At 40.7% G+C, this 18,552-nt stretch overlaps 1 protein-coding gene across 1 annotated transcript; it reads right to left on the bottom strand.

Annotated features, from left to right (window-relative positions):
• Positions 1 to 2,217: 2,217 nt before the first annotated feature.
• Positions 2,218 to 18,277, bottom strand: trim45 (tripartite motif containing 45). Its single transcript, XM_067992947.1, has 6 exons — positions 17,050 to 18,277; positions 15,983 to 16,719; positions 9,025 to 9,154; positions 7,768 to 7,882; positions 4,355 to 4,481; positions 2,218 to 3,660 (listed from the first exon to the last, which is right to left on the bottom strand). Exons 1-6 carry the CDS (start codon positions 17,526 to 17,528, stop codon positions 3,512 to 3,514), a joined length of 1,737 nt encoding a protein of 578 aa, XP_067849048.1. The 5' UTR covers positions 17,529 to 18,277; the 3' UTR covers positions 2,218 to 3,511.
• Between the last annotated feature and the right edge of the window lie 275 nt (positions 18,278 to 18,552).

Genomic DNA, 18,552 nt, shown 5'->3' with positions numbered 1-18,552 from the left:
CCTCCGCTCGGCTCGGCTCCTCTCAGCTGTTCTCAGCGCTCTGAAATCCCGCCTTTTATCGGACGCTCCCTCCGCTCGGCTCGGCTCCTCTCAGCGCTCTGAAATCCCGCCTTTTATCGGACGCTCCCTCCGCTCGGCTCGGCTCCTCTCAGCTGTTCTCAGCGCTCTGAAATCCCGCCTTTTATCGGACGCTCCCTCCGCTCGGCTCGGCTCCTCTCAGCGCTCTGAAATCCCGCCTTTTATCGGACGCTCCCTCCGCTCGGCTCGGCTCCTCTCAGCTGTTCTCAGCGCTCTGAAATCCCGCCTTTTATCGGACGCTCCCTCCGCTCGGCTCGGCTCCTCTCAGCTGTTCTCAGCGCTCTGAAATCCCGCCTTTTATCGGACGCTCCCTCCGCTCGGCTCGGCTCCTCTCAGCGCTCTGAAATCCCGCCTTTTATCGGACGCTCCCTCCGCTCGGCTCGGCTCCTCTCAGCTGCCTATAAAGCCCAGGATCCCATGTTTTTATAACCACTTTCTCAACCTGTCCTGCCACCTTCAAAGATTTATGCACATATACCCCCAGGTCTCTCTGTCCCTGCATCCACTTTAGAATTGTAACATTTAGTTTATATTGCCTCTCCTCATTCTTCCTGCCAAAATGTATCACTTCGCACTTCCCTGCATTAAATTTCATCTGCCAAGTGTCCGCCCATTCCACCAGCCTGTCTATGTCCTCTTGAAGTCTAACACTATCCTCCGCACTGTTTACTACACTACCAAGTTTTGTGGCATCTGCAAATTTTGAAATTATGCCCTATACACCCAAGTCTAAGTCATTAATATATATCAATAAAAGCAGTGGTCCTAGTACCGACCCCTGGGGACCACCACAGTATACCTTCCTCCAGTCCGAAAAACAACAGTTCACTATTACTATCTGTTTCCTGTCACTTAGCCAATTTCATATCTATGCTGCTACTGCCCCTTTTATTCAATGTGCATTACTTTTGCTGACAAGTCTGTTATGTGGCACTTTATGGCCTTTTGAGAGTCATCAACCGCATTGCCCTCATCAACCCTTTCTGTTACCTCATTAAAAAACTCATCAAGTTAAACATGATTTGTCTTTAACAAATCCATACCGGCTTTCCTTTATTAATTCACACTTGTCCCAGTGACTATTAATTTTGTCCCAGATTATTGTTTCTAAAAGTTTCCCCACCACCGAGGTTAAACTGACTGGCCTGTAGTTGCTGGGTTTATCCTTACACCCTTTTTTGAACAAGGGTGTAACATTTGCAATTCTCCAGTCCTCTGGCACCACCCCCGTTTCTAAGGAGGATTGGAAGATTATGGCCAGCACCTCTTCAATTTCCACCCTTACTTCCCTCAGCAACCTAGGATGCATCCCATCCTAGGTTGCTGAGGGAAGTAGAACACAACCAGTCATGGCTCAGTAACGAGGATGGCAATGTTAGATTGATACCCTGCAGTTTCTGCTGATACTGAAATTGAGTTTTGTTTTAAAAGTTTTCTATATAGTCCCCCACCTCAGTGGTAGCTTGTCTCTGAGTCAGAACCGTGAATGTAGCTGATTTCAATCAGTCCAAACCAAGTCCTTTCACAAGTGGTCATTATGGTTTTGAACATTTCATGTGAACTCTTTCTGCTAAATTGTGACTTTTTTGTGCACATTTTCTATGTGTGGATGATGTCTGTTGGATGCAAGCAGAAATCAGAAGGGTAAAAGTTATTAATACTTTGAAATAAGTTTTATCAAATAGGTTAAACATTGAATTTGTGCATTACATGCTATTTAAAAATCCAGCCTTTTAAATGTCTGATGAACATCATAGGCAAATGAAAGAATCACAAAAAGGGTGGATACAGGAGGCCCAATAGGTGAAAAAAGTCCAGTGGTTCAATACAACATATAAAATTGCTTTGAGGCTGAAAGAGCCAATTGATTATTTTAAAGCTTTGAAAAGAATTTTTCATATATTTTATGTCAGTAGCCGTGATGAAAATACTCTGCAGATTTAGAAGATAAATCATAAAAACAAATGTATACATAAGCAGAATGTTGTATTAGTATGAAAAAAGTTGATTAAATAAAACAATTTAGCCAATTTGTAGTGTAAACCACACACAAGCAACATTTTTGGTAGAATAAGAAAAAGTTGGTTAATCCACATAGTATCCCTCGTCACATAAGGAGACTCATTCAGACTAGTAACATTTACTCTTAAATTGTATTTATTCTTAGTGAGAGAAAATCCACACAGGAAGAAAGTAAGAAGGGTACAGAAGGGCTGAAGTTCCAGGCTTTGCTAATTTTAGCAAAAATCAAGCGCCCGATCTGGACCGGGGTAAGTTACAGTAAATTAGATTTTAAATTGAGCAAATTTGAAATTCAACAAAGTTTACGTACAAATAAATGTCTAATTACATAAGTCATTGTAAAAATGCAAAATGCATTGACATACTCAACTTAAAATATGCTGTTCAGAATGCAATGTAGCAAAATTAGTTTTGATAAATATTTGAAATTAGCACAAAACTAATATTACAAAAAGATACTATATGGTTGCACATGATTATTAGAAATTTATAAATTGATTTAGTTTTAATTCTGACTTCAGTAGTGAGGTCACTAAGGACAGTCTAAGCAGCCATTCAATAAGGGTCCATATTAGTATAGAGAAGCATTTGGGTCAAACTTGTGAATATATACTTTAGGCAAATCTAAAACATATTCACATACAAGACACAAGCCAAGCATTTTGTATATATTCCACAAATGGCAAATGCAACGTCAGTTCCATTTTGCATTATCCTTTCCCATATCTCTATTTTAAAAGGGACAAGCACAATTTTAAGGGGATACGGTCTGAATGAAGCAATAATTCCCTTAGTTCAACTGAATCAGCTGTTGGTTATCACCAAGATAGAACACTGTAGCTCAATTCCCACATGGCAGTTCATATAAATCTCTCTTATTCTACAATATATTTTATCTTAATTATCCCACCTCCATTAATCTTGAAAGTATTTTTTTATGCATAATTGCACTAAAATGAATTGCCTCTGGTACAATTTAATGCCATTAAACTAGATCTTTTTTTCTTCACTTTGTTATTACAGTCTGTGCTATATAGAGTATTCATTAGTGCAAACTGCAACAAAAATACATTCCTATTTCCTTTATATTATTCCTCCATTTTAGTCCTTTGCTTATTAATTGGGTAAGTGTTTGCTCGAAATGAATTCTTAAGTTCCCTTTCTTTGATTTTTTAAACTGATAAATTAGTAATTTTGACAAGGTCCCCAAAGTAATCAATACTGACCAGCTCGGAACATCTCCATTTATGCCACTATTTTATAATGAGATAGACAATACCAGGCATCAAATTAGATAAGCTTTAATTAACCCTGAACATCAAAGTCTTTCTAAGCCAGCTGAACAGCCATTACTTCACTGCTAACTTTTCTATGATCAATCTTAAGTTTGCTGTTCCCTAGCTTTGCATTGTTACAGAGCAACAGTCTTAACCAGGCTCCGATACGAGTTGCCATTTATTGATCCAGAGCATTCTGAATTTTCAGTCAACTTTCCACAACAGGACCAGTGTGGCTGCCCAGGGTGACTTTTGTGTCCATGTCCACAGCCTTGGTACCCACCTGTCAATTGAAGACAAAGAGCAAAATTTCACAATACGGTAGACACAGTAATGCCAGTAAGTTTCATGTAATGCCATGTCAGAAACTATACCCTTTGTCGCACAACAGGCATTTTTACCTTCTTTAAAGGCAAACACTTACACCCAAGATAGTCAAGTCCTACGATGTGAACAGTACTGTCTCCACCAGGTGTTCCTCAGCGTTCTGGATGGAGCACTATGCCGAAATAAGTCATCCCATCTCTGTGTCCATGTTGTACCACTTAAAATGGTCATAGATAACTTCAAGATATATAAAAGGTACCTCCCATTGGCTACATGGTACCAAATGGCCACGCTAAAGGAAAATAAATGGGGTGGGGAAAGAAAAAAGCCTATTCTGTTTCAAAAATTATTTCAGCTGATTTCAAATTTTCCATTTCTGTTTCTACAAGTTATTTATATAGACTGGCTGAAGAAGTTTGCCAATGCTGCTGTTCTTTGTAAACTTGAAAATAAATAATTTATTTACAGTCCATTAAGTGTTACATTCTGATCGTTGAGCTTGGTTACTCACTATTATAAAGGCTTTCAATAATACATTTAAAAATCAATTTGACAAGTGCAAATGTAAATCATAATATGATATATACAAAAAATACATATTCTAACATCTATTGGGCCATAAAATGATAGAGATCTTCTATTAAACTCACCAGGCATCGTGCCCCTACAGCCACAACGGACATCTTTTTGTCCACCACTGGAACAGAATGTGCAGCAGTGGAATATACCAGTGTGCTTATGGAATTTACTTGTTACTGTTATAGTGAATGGCGATCCCTGGAAGACAACAGCAGGTTATTAAAGTTACATCACACATAATGACCATATTAAAAAGCAAATTACAAATTAATTTTTAAAAATTAAATGCAAAAGCACGATAACAAAGCAAATAATTCCACCAGCCTATCTATGTCCTCTTGAAGATTATCACCATCCTCCTCACTGTTCACTCCACTTCCAAGTTTTGTGTCATCTGCAAATTTTGAAATTGTGCCTTGTACACCTAAGTCCAAGTCATTAATATATATCAAGAAAAGCAGTGGTCCTAGTACGAACCCCTGGGGAACACCACATGTACACCTCCCTCTAGTCCAAAAAAACAACCGTTCACCACTACTCTCCGTTTCCTGTCACTTAGCCAATTTCGTATCCATTCTGCTACTGCCCCCATTCCATGGGCTTCAATTTTGCTGACAAGCCTATTATGTGGTACTTTATCAAATGCCTTTTGGAAGTATACAAGGGTGCAGCTTAGACTTAGAACACTAGAGATCAACCTCAGGGCATCTAAGGTTTCATCCAGTGAGCTGGCCTAATGTAGGTTACTGTGGACACGTGGGACTTGCACGTTTACTATGATTGATATATTAATATGAGGTAAGGCAGAAGCTAAATCTTGTATTTCTTAGTAACGTATTAAAGTTGCTGCAACTAGACTCTCAGCCCTATTAATTAATAAGATTAGACGAGAGGCTAAAATCTGGCAAAAAATGGCGAGCGAAGCCAGGAGCCCAAAAATGACTTATTAAGTGCTTTGCACCTGTCTTGGGAAGGATCTGCCTGGTAGATGAAAGATTAATCATTCGTAATTATAGCTGGTATTGACTAGTCGATTGGTATTTGGGTCGACATGGGGTATCTGTCCAAAAAGTAGAGGAACTACAGGGATCAAGGAAATTGGTTGATGCCATCACTGAGTGTCTGTTCAGAGCACTCAGTGACTCAAAAAGCAAGAACAAAATCAAGTCTGTTCTGGTTCAGGATCTATTCTTAGCATTGTAGGAGTTGTACCTAGAAAAATAGCGTCTAAGTAAAGAAAATAGTCAACTTAAATCTCAGTGTAGGCAGCATAAATGGAAAGTAAAACAGCTGCAGAAAAGTGAAATACAGGAACTTAAGGTCAAGGTTGTAGAAAGGGATAATTTTGAAACTGAGGGCACAGAGTGTAAATTGTAGAGAAACCTTAATAGCGAACAGCTAGAGAAAGAATGTGGGGAGCTTAAACATTGTCTTGAGGAATTGGGAATGGAAGTGAGAGAGTTCAGAGGCATGTTTAGCCAAACCCGAAGTATGTTAACAGGATATGGGATCAAGAGGGAGAGAGGCAGTTGTGATCCAAGAATGGGACTGGCACTCTCGACTAGTTCCCCAGCAGCCCCTTCCCGCCCCCCCCCCCCCCGCACCCCGTAATCTAGGACACTAGCCCCCTCCCTCTACCAACAGAGAAGGAGGAGGGAGCTTAAGCAAATCCCAGAAGGCTCAGCTGCCTTGAGAAATATCTTGATCGTTTTGCCCATGGAAAGGAGGCAACAGCACGAGGGGGCACAGCATTTTTACCAAGTGTAAGGCTTCGCAAGAGACAACCTGTATTTATGCAGTGCCTTTCACATCCTCAGGATTTGCTAAAGTGCTTCACATTGAAGGAATTACTTTTTTGAAGTCCATTCACTGTCATTTTGTTGGCAAGAATATAGGGCCTCATTGATGGCACACACATAGCCATTAATACCCCAAAAAAACACTCCATAGCATTTATGAATAGGAAAAGTTTTCATTCCATTAACGTACAGATGGTGCCTTCATTTTGCAGCAGTCCTTTTGCCAGCACTATTTGAAGCAGCAGGCAGACTGGACAATTGGCTGCTGGGGATCAAGGCTACCTACTGGAGCCCTGGCTAAAGACCCCAATGAGAAACCCCCGAACAGGGGTACAAAGGAAATATAACAAAGTTCATGCTTCCACCCAAACTCTGGTGGAGCATAAAACTGGCATGTTGAAATAGACATTTTGCTGTGTCTGCATCTGCTGTATCCTGCATAATTTTGGAACTTTCAGCAAGAGCACCAGCAGGGTTAACCTGTAGCAGTGGCAGAGGCAACGGTGAAGGAAGCAGAAATAGGTGTGGCTGATAGGATTGGGGCATCAATCATTGATTAACAAGACTTTCACTTAAAGTTGTTGACATCTTGAAAGCCAGATATCTGATCAAATATAAATGCAAAATACTGCAGATATTAGAAATCTGAAATAAAAACAGAAAATGCTGGAAAATACTCAGCAGGTCAGGCAGCATTTGTGGAGAGAGAAACAGCGTTAACGTTTCAGGTCGATGAACTGTCATCAGAACTCAACGTTCATCAAGTTATTGACCTGAAACGTTAACACTGTTTCTCTCTTCACAGATGCTGCCTGACCTGCTGAGTATTTTCCAGCATTTTCTATTTTTATATCTGATGAAATACATTGTCTTGTATTTTATGGGTGAAGACTTGTTAGAAAGCAGGGGTTTAATTACCCTATGCACTATTTATATGGGGGGGTGGGGGGTGGGGGGAGGGCTGAAATTCCCACCTTCATCAATTTTAGAGAGTAAAAAGTGCAGGATCAGCATTTTTTTATTCTTATCTACTTTTTCATTAAATTAACAAAGATGGAAATTTCAGCCTCAAGGAGATTTATACTTACTCACCAATTTTTGAATCAATCAACAACAGTTCAGAAGATTAATGCTTGGAAAGAACAAAAGCAGGACATTATTAGAAGGTTCCATGGCACTCCAAGTTATTGAGTCATACAGATACAAAAACATTTACACTTCTGCTTGCTTTCTTCTTATGGGGGGAGGAGCAATAACACCAGCTGCTTCTCCCTCTCTGGCTGCAAAGGTTGTAATGTTGTGAAACAGCTCGCTGAAGTAATCCAGCTGAGAATGGAAAAATAGCACATACCTCACTTCCAGTACTCATAGGATCAATCCCATAACAACACTGCTTCAGATTCAATGACCCTGGTGCACTTTGTGAGCAAAGAGTATATGGGAAACGTACATTTTATAATCAGTGATCACGCGCATGCATTCTGGGCATATACATACTTCGATGGTCAGATGCAACTAGACATCTCATTTCAAGACCTAGAGAAAATATTTTTAACTATCCTATCAGGGATGTATTCAAACCCAGATGCCAAAGGCATAAGGCAAGTGATCTAATGCAATACGCCTCTAGAATCGACACTCTTTTGAGTCATAATTTTAGTGATCTTCATCCTCTGTCAACTCACCTGTACATGCTGTCCCTTTACACAGACCCATGCCACATACGAGCCTGATACCCGGGGAGTGTATGTAACTCGATAAGTTCCATCATGATTGTCCTGCAGCGTTGCCCTGAGACTGCTGCATGAAATAAGAAAAGACCAAAATGTTCACTGTAAATACTTTCATTCAGTTAAACAATGAATTATTGTCAAGGTCTTTCAGGATTGAGGATTATATAGTGCATACATACACATATATTAGATAAGATAGATAGGCAGATAGATAAATAGGAAAAGAAAGCAACCAATCTGGTATGTAATATGCAAGATGGAAGGTTCCTAAAGTATTCTGGTGTTTAGTTCAATATAGCCAGCACTGACCCCATCATAAAATATAGGGTCAGATAAATTAAATACAATAGTCTGTTCAGTTGTGCAACTCCGATGTAATATAAGTTATTTGAAACATGACATATGATAGGTGTAGCATGCTTGGGAGGAGCAGGTGACTTTGGACCAATGATTTCCAAAGCTTTCCCCTACTGAGAGTTTCTTCGCTTCACGTCTGGTTCTGTTGGGTCTGGATATGGAAAAACATTTCAGTAAGAATGCGCCCATAATGGAGAGAAATCTTAAAGTGAGCCTTGAATTCAACGATGTAATGGAGTTTTAATTGCTGCAGGATGAGACAGTGTGTCACAATTTAAATATCCAATTGATGCACTCTGGAGCTCCAAAAGTCAGATAGAAGAACTTAAGGATATCTATTTTTGTACTGTATTTATGAACAGTCATTAATTTCCATAAAATCGTTCTTCATACCAGAAATAGATAGCAATCAAACACATAAAAATCACAAATATTTTACTGGTATAATGATGGGCCAAATGGCAGCCTTCTATGCTGAAATGTCTATAATTCCATTATAAAGTCCGATAGGATGCATTTAAGTTCAAAGGAGCAGAAATTCCCCCTCCCCATAGAAAATATTTTCTAATTAGATATTTAATTCTATGAAACATTTGAAAGATGAATTTCAAAATAATCTGTACATGAAATGCACTTTCTGGACAGTAATTAAAAAACAAAAAGTTTAAAACTTAACTTGTAGAGTGTATAATTTCAGGTCTCCAATAATTAACTTAGATTGGGTGCAAGGGGTGAAGGCTACAGTAATTAGTTGCTTGATAACCCAGTTTTAACCTACTTTTCAAAACAAGGCAGCTACATTTTATCAGACTGTAATTTGTGGTGCTATTATCTCTTGCACAAATTACCCACCATTCTTTGTTCTTCTTGTTGAAGATGCTAACTCGAATGGATTCTCCTCCTCTCCCCAACTGATGCCCCGAATGGTCATTACAGACCAGTACGAATGCACTTGGTTGGTCTTGTTGAGCCACTTGGAGGCCTGAATATGAGCAAATTGGAACTGTATTATGCAGAATACACTTGCCTTATGTCTTTACAGGAATATCTGACACAGGAGATACAAAACTTACAAACGATTTATTCCCACTGCCCCCACACTCCCCTTCAACAAAAACAACACATAGAAAACATGAAGACACTAGTGTGGCTCCATGCACAGTGAGAAGCAGGTTTGATTCCCACTCCTGATCTCAGCTCTCGCTGTGAGGTGTTGTGTATAGTGTCTATACACAGGTCAGAAAAATCAGAAGCAAATCATTTTGCCCTCGAGTGGCTGACTGGCTGGCTGGCTGACAGGAGCATTAACAGAAAGTTGTCGACCAACTCTCTTAGCTACAGTTGGCTACTTGGCCTAGGAAGACAGGGATTCGAACCAAAAAAGTGCAATTCTATTCCCACCATCCCATAGCCAGCTCATATTCACAAACAGCATTACTTACTTTACTCCCTTCCCCAATTGCCCTCTCCCCAATATGCCAATATCCCACTGAAAAGGCAGCACAAATAGCTCCTAGAATTCTACCCATGCCACTGACTGGCCACTATGAGGGAAACAAGAATTAAAGAGGACGAATGGCCCATCACTTTTCTTGTGGACAAGTACCTAACTCAGTCGCAGTAAACAGTGAAAGCAAAATGACAGTATACAACATGCAACATTTCAATTCAGCAATTAAAATGTTTCCCAAGCCTGTCGAAAACTTAATTACCTATTATACACAATGCATTAACTCCAAACACTTATTTCCAGACAAGTAAGAATTTTAATTAAAAGAAACTTGAGCTCAAGGGAAGATCTGCTCTGACAATGGTCAGAACTACCACTTCTCTGGACAAAGGACACAGTTCACATTTATACAGTTCAATCAGCAATATCTGACTATCATAGAATATGGGCGTACATGTACATTCCCCATTAGTTCAAGTGGTTAGTCAATCAAGTAGGGAGCCTGCCTCCTCTGGACATCCATAGCTCATTCCTGTTTTGGCACATAGGCCTCGCAGGCCCGAGAACACCACCTCCCTAAATTCCAAAGCTGGTTAATCAGTAGGGTTGAAGTCAGAATCAAGGCCACATGGCCTCTCAAGAAACTGTATTCTCATTATATTATAAGCCAGCAATACCCTTATCTGCATGGGGGGAGGGGGGGGGGGCCAGACAGTACCAAGCACCTGGACAGCCAACTTAATTATCAACGTACCAAGGACAATTGTGTCTTTGTGTGTGTGTGTGTGTGTGTGTGTGTGAGAAATTGTAACTACCCTATGTATGGGAGTCAAGGAGTTAACATTGGTCAAATACCCATCATGCTTTTCTCTTTTTATGGTCAAGTAACTGTTCACGTATTTCTACATTAACGTGGTCTTTATGGTTTTCCACAAGCCCCTCAGATCTAACAAAGCAATTTACAGACAGGGGATGGAATGCACACAACGTGTAAGCTGTAATAATCTTGTAAAGTAACTATGACAACCAGACGTCTCGTTCACTATCTTATATTACTATCTCTAACTGAAGCATGCAAATTTCCGGCTTCCCTCCCCACTTAATACCATGGGTGCAAATTCATATTAGCAAGTCTGTAACTAAAAATACTCTGCACTGCTAGTTATCATAGTAGGTACAGCACAAGAGAAGTCCTTTTGGCACATCCTGCCTGTGCCAGCTCTTTGAAAGAGCTATCCAATTAGTCCCATTCCCCTTCTCTTTCCCCATAGTCCTGTAAATTTTTTCCCTTCAAGTATTTATCCGATTCCCTTTTTAAAGTTACTATTGAATCTGCATTTACCACCCTTTCAGGCAGCATGTTCCAGATCATTACAACTTGCTGCGTAAAAAAATGTTTCCCCATGTTGCCTCTTGCTGTTTTGCCGATCACCTTAAACCTGTGTCCTCTGGTGACCCTTCTGCCACAGGAAGCAGTTTCTCCTTATTTACTCTATCAAAACTGTTATGATTTTGAACACCGCTATCAAATCTCCCCTTAACCTTCTCTGTTCAAAGGAGAACAACCCCAGTTTCTCCACATAACTGAAGTCCCTCATCCCTGGTAACATTCTAGTAAATCTCTTCCGCACCCTCTCTACGGCCTTGACATCCTTCCTAAAGTGTGGTGCCCAGAATTGAACACAATACTCCAGCTGAGGCCTAACCAGTGTTTTATAAAGGTTTAGCAGAACTTCCTTGCTTTTATACTCTATGCCTCTATTAATAAAGTCCAGGATCCCATATGCTATTTTAGGAGATATATATATATATAATCTCAAAAAGAGCAGTGGTCCTAATACTGACCCCTGGGAACACCACTGTATACTTCCCTCCAGTATGAAAAACAACTGTTCACCATTATTCTCTGCTTTCTGTCCCTTAGCCAATTTTGTATCCACTCTGCCACTGTCCCTTTAATCCCATGGGCTTTAATTTTTCTAACAAATCTATTATGTGGTACTTTATCAAATGCCTTTTGAAAGTCCATATACACAACGTCAACTGCACCATCCTCATCAACCCTCTCCGTTACTTCATCAAAGAACTCAATCAAGTTAGTCAAACCCGATTTTCCATTTAACAAATCTATGTTGACTTTTATTTATTAGCCCATACTTTTCCAAGTGTCAATTAATTTTGTCCCGGATTATTGTCTCTAAAAGTTTCCCCACCACCGACGTTAGGCTGACTGGCCTGTAATTGCCAGGTTTATCCCTCTCTTCTTTTTTGAACAGAGGTGTAACAGTTGCAATCCTCCAGTTCTCTGGCACCGTCCCCATATCTAAGGAGCATTGGTAGATTGTGGCAGAGCCTCCGCAATTTCCACCCTTACTTCCCTCAGTAACCTAGGATACATCCCATCTAGACCACGTGACTTTTCTACTTTGAGTACTGACAATCTTTTAAGTACCTCCTCTTTATCTATCTAGAGTTGTAATGTTGAAAATTTGTATCTGAACCATATAAATTTTTGTTGATTTAGCTATAAGAAAAAAATTAGTACGTGCATTAAGCTAATAATTTACCAGCTTTACATAAATTAATTCAGGGTAAGCCCCAACTCTAATTCTGCACCCAAACTAAATACCTTCTTTTGGACAATACACTGAGAACAGAAAAATTGGAGTTATGGAGAATGCAGGACGCAATGCCATCAAGACCACTGGAGTAGTTGAGTATGGAGGTAACATATATTTGTGCGAAGACTACAGGGACTGAGGTAGGATGGAGATCATCAATGTCATAAGAGGTGGAAGTAGGCAGTCTTCGTGATGCAGAGGAAATAGGGTCAGAAATTCAGCTCGGTTACATAGAGACATAGAAAATAGGTGCAGGAGTAGGCCATTCGGCCCTTCAATATGATCATGGCTGATCCTCTATCTCAATACCACATTCCTGCTCTCTCCCCATACCCCTCGATGCCTTTTGTGTCCAGAAATCTATCTAGCTCCTTCTTAAATATATTCAGTGACTTGGCCTCCACAGCCTTCTGTGGTAGAGAATTCCACAGGTTCACCACCCTCTGAGTGAAGAAATTTCTCCTCATCTCAGTCCTAAATGTCCTACCCCGTATCCTGAGACTGTGACCCCTTGTTCTGGACCCCCAAGCCAGGGGAAACATCCTCCCTGCATCCAGTCTGTCGAGCCCTGTCAGAATGTTATATGTTTCAATGAGATCCCCTCTCGTTCTTCTAAACTCAAGTGAATACAGGCCGAGTCGACCCAATCTCTCCTCATAAGACAGTCCTTGCCATCCCAGGAATCAGTCTGGCGAACCTTCGCTGCACTCCTTCTATGGCGACTATATCCTTTCTTAGGTAAGGAGACCAAAACTGCACACAATACTCCAGGTGTGGTCTCACCAAGGCCCCGTATAACTGCAGTAAGACGTCCTTGCTCCTGTACTCAAATCCTCTTGCAATGAAGGCCAACGTACCATTTGCCTTCCTAACTTCTTGCTGCACCTGCATGTTTGCTTTCAGTGACCGGTGTACAAGGACACCCAGGTTCCCTTTGTACATCAACATTTCCCAATCTATCACCATTTAAATAATACTCTGCCTTTCTGTTTTTCCTTCCAAAGTGGATAACTTCACATTTATCCACATTATACTGCATCTGCCATGTATTTGCCCACTCACTCAACTTGTCTAAATCGCCTTGAAGCATCTTTGCATCCTCCTCATGACTCACGATCCCACCTAGTTTTGTATCGTCAGCAAACATAGAAATATTACATTTGGTTCCCTCATCCAAATCATTGATATATATTGTGAATAGCTGGGGCCCAAGCACTGATCCCTGCGGTACCCCACTAGTCACTGCCTGCCACCCCAAAAAAGACCCATTTATTCCTACTCTCTGTTCCCTGTTTGTTAACCAATTTTCAATCCATGCCAGTATATTACCACCAATCCCATGTGCTTTAATTTTGCACACTAACCTCTTATATGGGATTTTATCAAAGGCCTTCTGAAAATCCAAATAAACCACATCCACTGGTTCTCCCTGATCTATTCTACCAGTTACATCCTCAAAAAACTCCAGTAGATTTGTCATACATGATTTCCCTTTCATAAATCCATGTTGACTTTGTCTAATCCCGTTGATATTTTCTAAGTGTCCTGTTATCACATCCTTAATAATATACTCTAGCATTTTCTCTACTACTGATGTTAGGCTAACCGGTCTGTAGTTCCCTGTTTTCTTTCTCCCTCCTTTTTTAAATAGTGGGGTTACATTTGCCACCCTCCAATCTGCAAGAACTGTTCCATAATCTATGAAACAGGATGCCAAAGTTATAATTAGTTTGGATTAACCCAAGACAGTGGCCAGGGAGGGGTATGGAATCAATATCAAACGAACATTTTTGGTAAGGGCGAAAGACGACAGCTAAAGAAGACTCCAGTCTTTCCAACATTAAATTGGGGAAGCTATGACTCATTCAAGACTGGATGTCAGACAGGCAGTCTGACAACACAGAGGCAGTTAAGGGTCAATAGAAGTGGTTGAGAAATACAGTTGAGTATTATTGTTGTACATATAGAAGCTGACTTCCTTATTGGCATATTGCTACACAGGAAGAGGAAGAGAAGGACTAAGGATAGATTCTTGAAGAACTCCAGAGATGATGGTGAGGGGTGAGGAAGAGAACATATTGCTGGAGAAGCTCTGACTATATTCACAAAAGTAAGAATGGAACCATGTGGGGCAGTCATGTGGAGCTGAAGAATGGAAAAGAGACACTGAAGGTCTGCTGAGGCACTCTACAAAAATGGGCTAGATGGGCAAATAGTGACAGATGAAATTTGTTATGGGCAAATGTTCGGTACTGTTGATTGCAGATAAAACGTGGTAATTCATCTACCCTACGAATGGTGTTGAACAGTCAAAGATAGTAGACTCAACATGTCCAGTCATTCTGGAACAATCAACAAGCTAAATAAACTGCTGAACTACATTGCTAAGTCAGTACAAAGTCAGAGGACGGCATTCTGAAGCTATACAGTACTTTGGTCAGGCCGCACCTCAATTACTTTGTTCAGTTTTAGTTACAAGAGAAACATTCAAGCAGTGCAGAGAAAGTCCGCTTTCTGTAAGCTTCAGCAGAGCCATAAGGCTGATCTGTAGCATCAGGGTCTGAATTATGAGGAATTATGAGGGAGAAACCTTGGCTTTTCATCTTGGAAAGCAGGTGTCTGGGAGGCAATCTTGCAGAGATAGTTAAAGGAATGGAAAAGGTATATCTGTAATATTACTTTAAATTAATGTGAGTAGGACAAGGGGACACAGGTTCAAGCTGGCAAAAGATAAATTTAAGACAGATATCAGGGGAAGTTTATTTACACACAAAGAATGATCAACACCTTGGTGTTGACTTGTTTTTGCACCAGGCTCCTGTGCCAATGGAATAAAAACAGAAAAGGCTGGAAACACTCAGCAGAACCTGGTTCTGATGATAGGTCATCGACCTGAAACGTGAACCCTACCTTCCTCTCTCCACTGATGCCGCTTGACCTGCTGAGTGTTTCCAGCATTTTAGGTTTTTAAATTCAGATTTCCAGCATCTGTAGTATTTTTTTCCTGTGCTACTGGAGCCTGCTCCACTTTGCCAGTTTTTCATGTTTCCCTTTCCACCTGCCTAACCCCTACCCCTTTGACTATTCATATACTCTGTGTTTCATATATCTATTTTTCTCTCATTATGCCTCCTATTGTCTCATGACTTTACATAAACTCAACTATAAAATATGCACGATACTCTATAAACAGCAAAGTGGCTGCCACACAAGATTTCAGTCAGGCCCTCAGATCCTACATATTTATCTATTGAAATAAATTGTTGTGTCTGAAGCCTAAGGCATGAGCTTTCTGATTGGTTCAACGTTGGCTCATTTCCAGATTTTCTGAGTGAACCTCGTGTTGATTTGCCGTTTCTAAAAACATGATACTCCTTTTCCCTCCTGTCATTACAGTTTGTTGCTTGACATTGCACAGATAACCACCAAACATGGAAAATAGAGGTGGTCATAACTTACTTTCATAACGCCTCTAGCATGTTACCACCTTGTGACCACCAGCATTGCCTGCTGTTCTCAATTACAGGCTTCCCCACTGCTAGTTTGCTGGACCTCCCAATTGATGGCCCTCACCACATTCTTGGCACTCCCTTTCCACCCTGCCTCAATCCCACTCTGCCACTTGCACTAAGGCCTCCAATCCTCACAGCACAACCAAATTCACAGGGGATGCACTATTAATTCAAAAACTTTAAAGAAATTCAACACTTGAAAAGTTATGTTTGTCTTTCTCTCTTACCTTCCCCCTGAAGGACACACTTGGTGGGATCAACTGTCTTTGTGACAATGATTCCGAACACCTCAAACCCATCGCATTGTCCTGCTCTCTCCTGTGGCTGGAACCGTATCCCATCATCCTCTCCGGGGTGAGTGCTGTAACTAATCTTATTCAGCTGTTTCAACCGGTTGACCACCACACATTTGGTTAGTAAGATTTCCACATGAGAGCCACTGGTTAGCAAGTGCTCTGTGAAATCCACTCCAGTCTTCATATCTGCTAGGATCTGTTCCACCTGGATCTGCTGCAGATACAGGGAGTTCTCCTTCTGGACTCTCAGCTCTTCCAGCTCTTTCAAAAGTCTGTCCCGATGTTTCTCTAAAGCCCTGATATAATCCTCTGTAAAACTATTAATTTCTTCAGTTATCACTTCCATCCGCTCTTGTACTAGCTGCTTGGCATTGCCAATCTTTTGCAAAGTCTCCTGCAATGCACCGATGTGTGGCTGTGTTTGCTTCAGAAGTTCCCTGATGAAACTGCCATGTTTGTTAATGACACTAGCAATAAAGTCATAGTTATGGTCACGATGATCCACCATACAACAATCCCTACAGACCAGACAATCACATGTCTCACAAAATAGCCTCAGTTCCTCTGCAGGATGAACAGAGCATATGATGGGCTTAACGATTCTCTCATTTCCACCTTGTAGGTCCTTCAGAGCCACTGTGTTGTGAGAAGCAGTCATCCTCTGCCTCCTGCAGGAAGGATTATAGTTTTACAGCTTAAAAATAAATGACCACGCATGGTTATGTTCAGTTTTAACAAGATTATTTTCATTGTAAAGTGGCTGTGCCTCATATCTGTTTGAAAAGTGTAGCTTACTTATTAATCTTACCCTTATTTAATTACATTACATCAGGACAGAGAATTGTATAATGAAGTGACATCTATTGTAATAAATGAGATATCTTTCCTACAATGGTATATTTCACTAGAATCATTGCTCTGTGCACAATAAACAAAGCTTTGAAAATGCATAAAAGGGGAGCCAATAAAATCCAATGACCAGTCCAACAGAGTCTTACCTGTGTGCTTTGGAGCAGAAGTCACAGAGATTTGCTGAGCAGATGTCACACCTTCTTTCAGCAGCGCCATCGTTACAAAGATCACAGACTAACCTGTAGTCGGGTCTCTTCAGACTCTCCAGTAAAACCTCATTCAGAATCAGATGATTACTGGTCAGTCCTCGCACTGCAGCAGGGGATACATCCACCTCACAGTCACAGACCGGACACAGGATACAGGTCCCAGGCTCAGAGGAGTCTAATGATCCCCCAGATCCAGACTCAACCTCCCTCTGAATCCTAGGAACAGAGAACTGCTCCAAGCTGCTCACACAGCCTAGGCAGAATGTATGCAGGCAAGGCAAGATCTTCGGATCGGTGTAAAAGTTTTTACAAACTAAACACTTTGTCCTGCAGCTCCTTGGAGATTCTGAACTTGTCAAGGATGGTGCACAAGTCCTAGCAGAATTATTTTCCAACTTTTCCTGACTCTCTGACATTTTTGGAAATTTACACAAAAATGTACAAAAACCTAAATTTAATTCAATTTCCTAAACCCCAGGTACAGAAAAAAATCTCAACATCCAAAAGAAATTCCTCAAGCATTCTAATTGATTGATATCAATAGTTAAGTAAGATCTTAAATCTGAATCCTTAAATACTTTAGTTCTTCATTTGGTTTAGTCCAATGCTGCCCATTGCTCTACTGGCACTAAAATATTTCTTTCATACTTTAAAACTCCTCGCCTGTTTTCGAATACAACATCCAATTCGAATTGCTAATGAAGGTTATTAAGAATTCAAGAAATGTGTTCAGCCACAGAATGTTAATTCGCTTTTATTTGTAAATTCTGGTGCAGGTAGTTATTGTCAAATGATCAAAAAGTGTTAAGTTTCCAATTACTTTGTAATTAATCTTTAAATTCACAGGCACTGTCTGATTTTATAATGTAGGCCACCATACAGCATTTCTCCTAATACGAGATATGATCAAACTTTCCCTGGTCTCTAGTCCTAACACATTTCACTCAACCACAACCATCAAACCCGACAACTTCCCGTAACTTTTTTTCTTCAGGTTTTACCCACTGAATATTGTTTAAATTCTCATGATATAAAGTCGAACTATCCTAAAGTTATGCAACACCGAACACTGTTAGTCTAAATTTCGGTTTCCAAATCCGAGAAGTTTCCACATAAAAAACTCCCAAACCTTTCGCCCAAACTCGTCACTTTGATCCACACTCAAACTTCTCTTGTGATTGACAACCAGGCAGACCAACCGGCAGCTTGCACGCCCAGGTCAATACACCAATCGGAAGCAGAGAAGCGGGATTAACTAATGCTCAAGCATTTGCCCTGAGCAGAGAGGTTCCTCCAAGTTTCAAGCCGCGGCGGCTGGGCGTTGCTGCCAGTGCAGGTTTGGAGGACCAGTGTCGTGGAGCCCACTCCGTCCAAGTAATGTCCTTCGTGCGTGTTCGCAAAAGTCAATTGGACCCGTCAAGTTTGCATAAAAGCAAAACA

Source organism: Heptranchias perlo, chromosome 11, assembly GCF_035084215.1.
Source record: "Heptranchias perlo isolate sHepPer1 chromosome 11, sHepPer1.hap1, whole genome shotgun sequence".
Lineage (NCBI taxonomy): Eukaryota > Metazoa > Chordata > Chondrichthyes > Hexanchiformes > Hexanchidae > Heptranchias > Heptranchias perlo.
This window is presented reverse-complemented; position numbering and strand designations above follow the sequence as displayed.

What these genes read in the sequence shown, in the direction of transcription:
- trim45 (XM_067992947.1), bottom strand. Translation starts at nt 17,528, where the DNA reads ATGTCAGAGAGTCAGGAAAAGTTGGAAAATAATTCTGCTAGGACTTGT. An exon ending in TTCTGCTCCAAAGCACACAG is followed by an intron (nt 16,720 to 17,049) that starts GTAAGACTCTGT and finishes TCCTTCCTGCAG; the next exon opens with GAGGCAGAGGATGACTGCTT. An exon ending in GTGTGTCCTTCAGGGGGAAG is followed by an intron (nt 9,155 to 15,982) that starts GTAAGAGAGAAA and finishes GCTCATATTCAG; the next exon opens with GCCTCCAAGTGGCTCAACAA.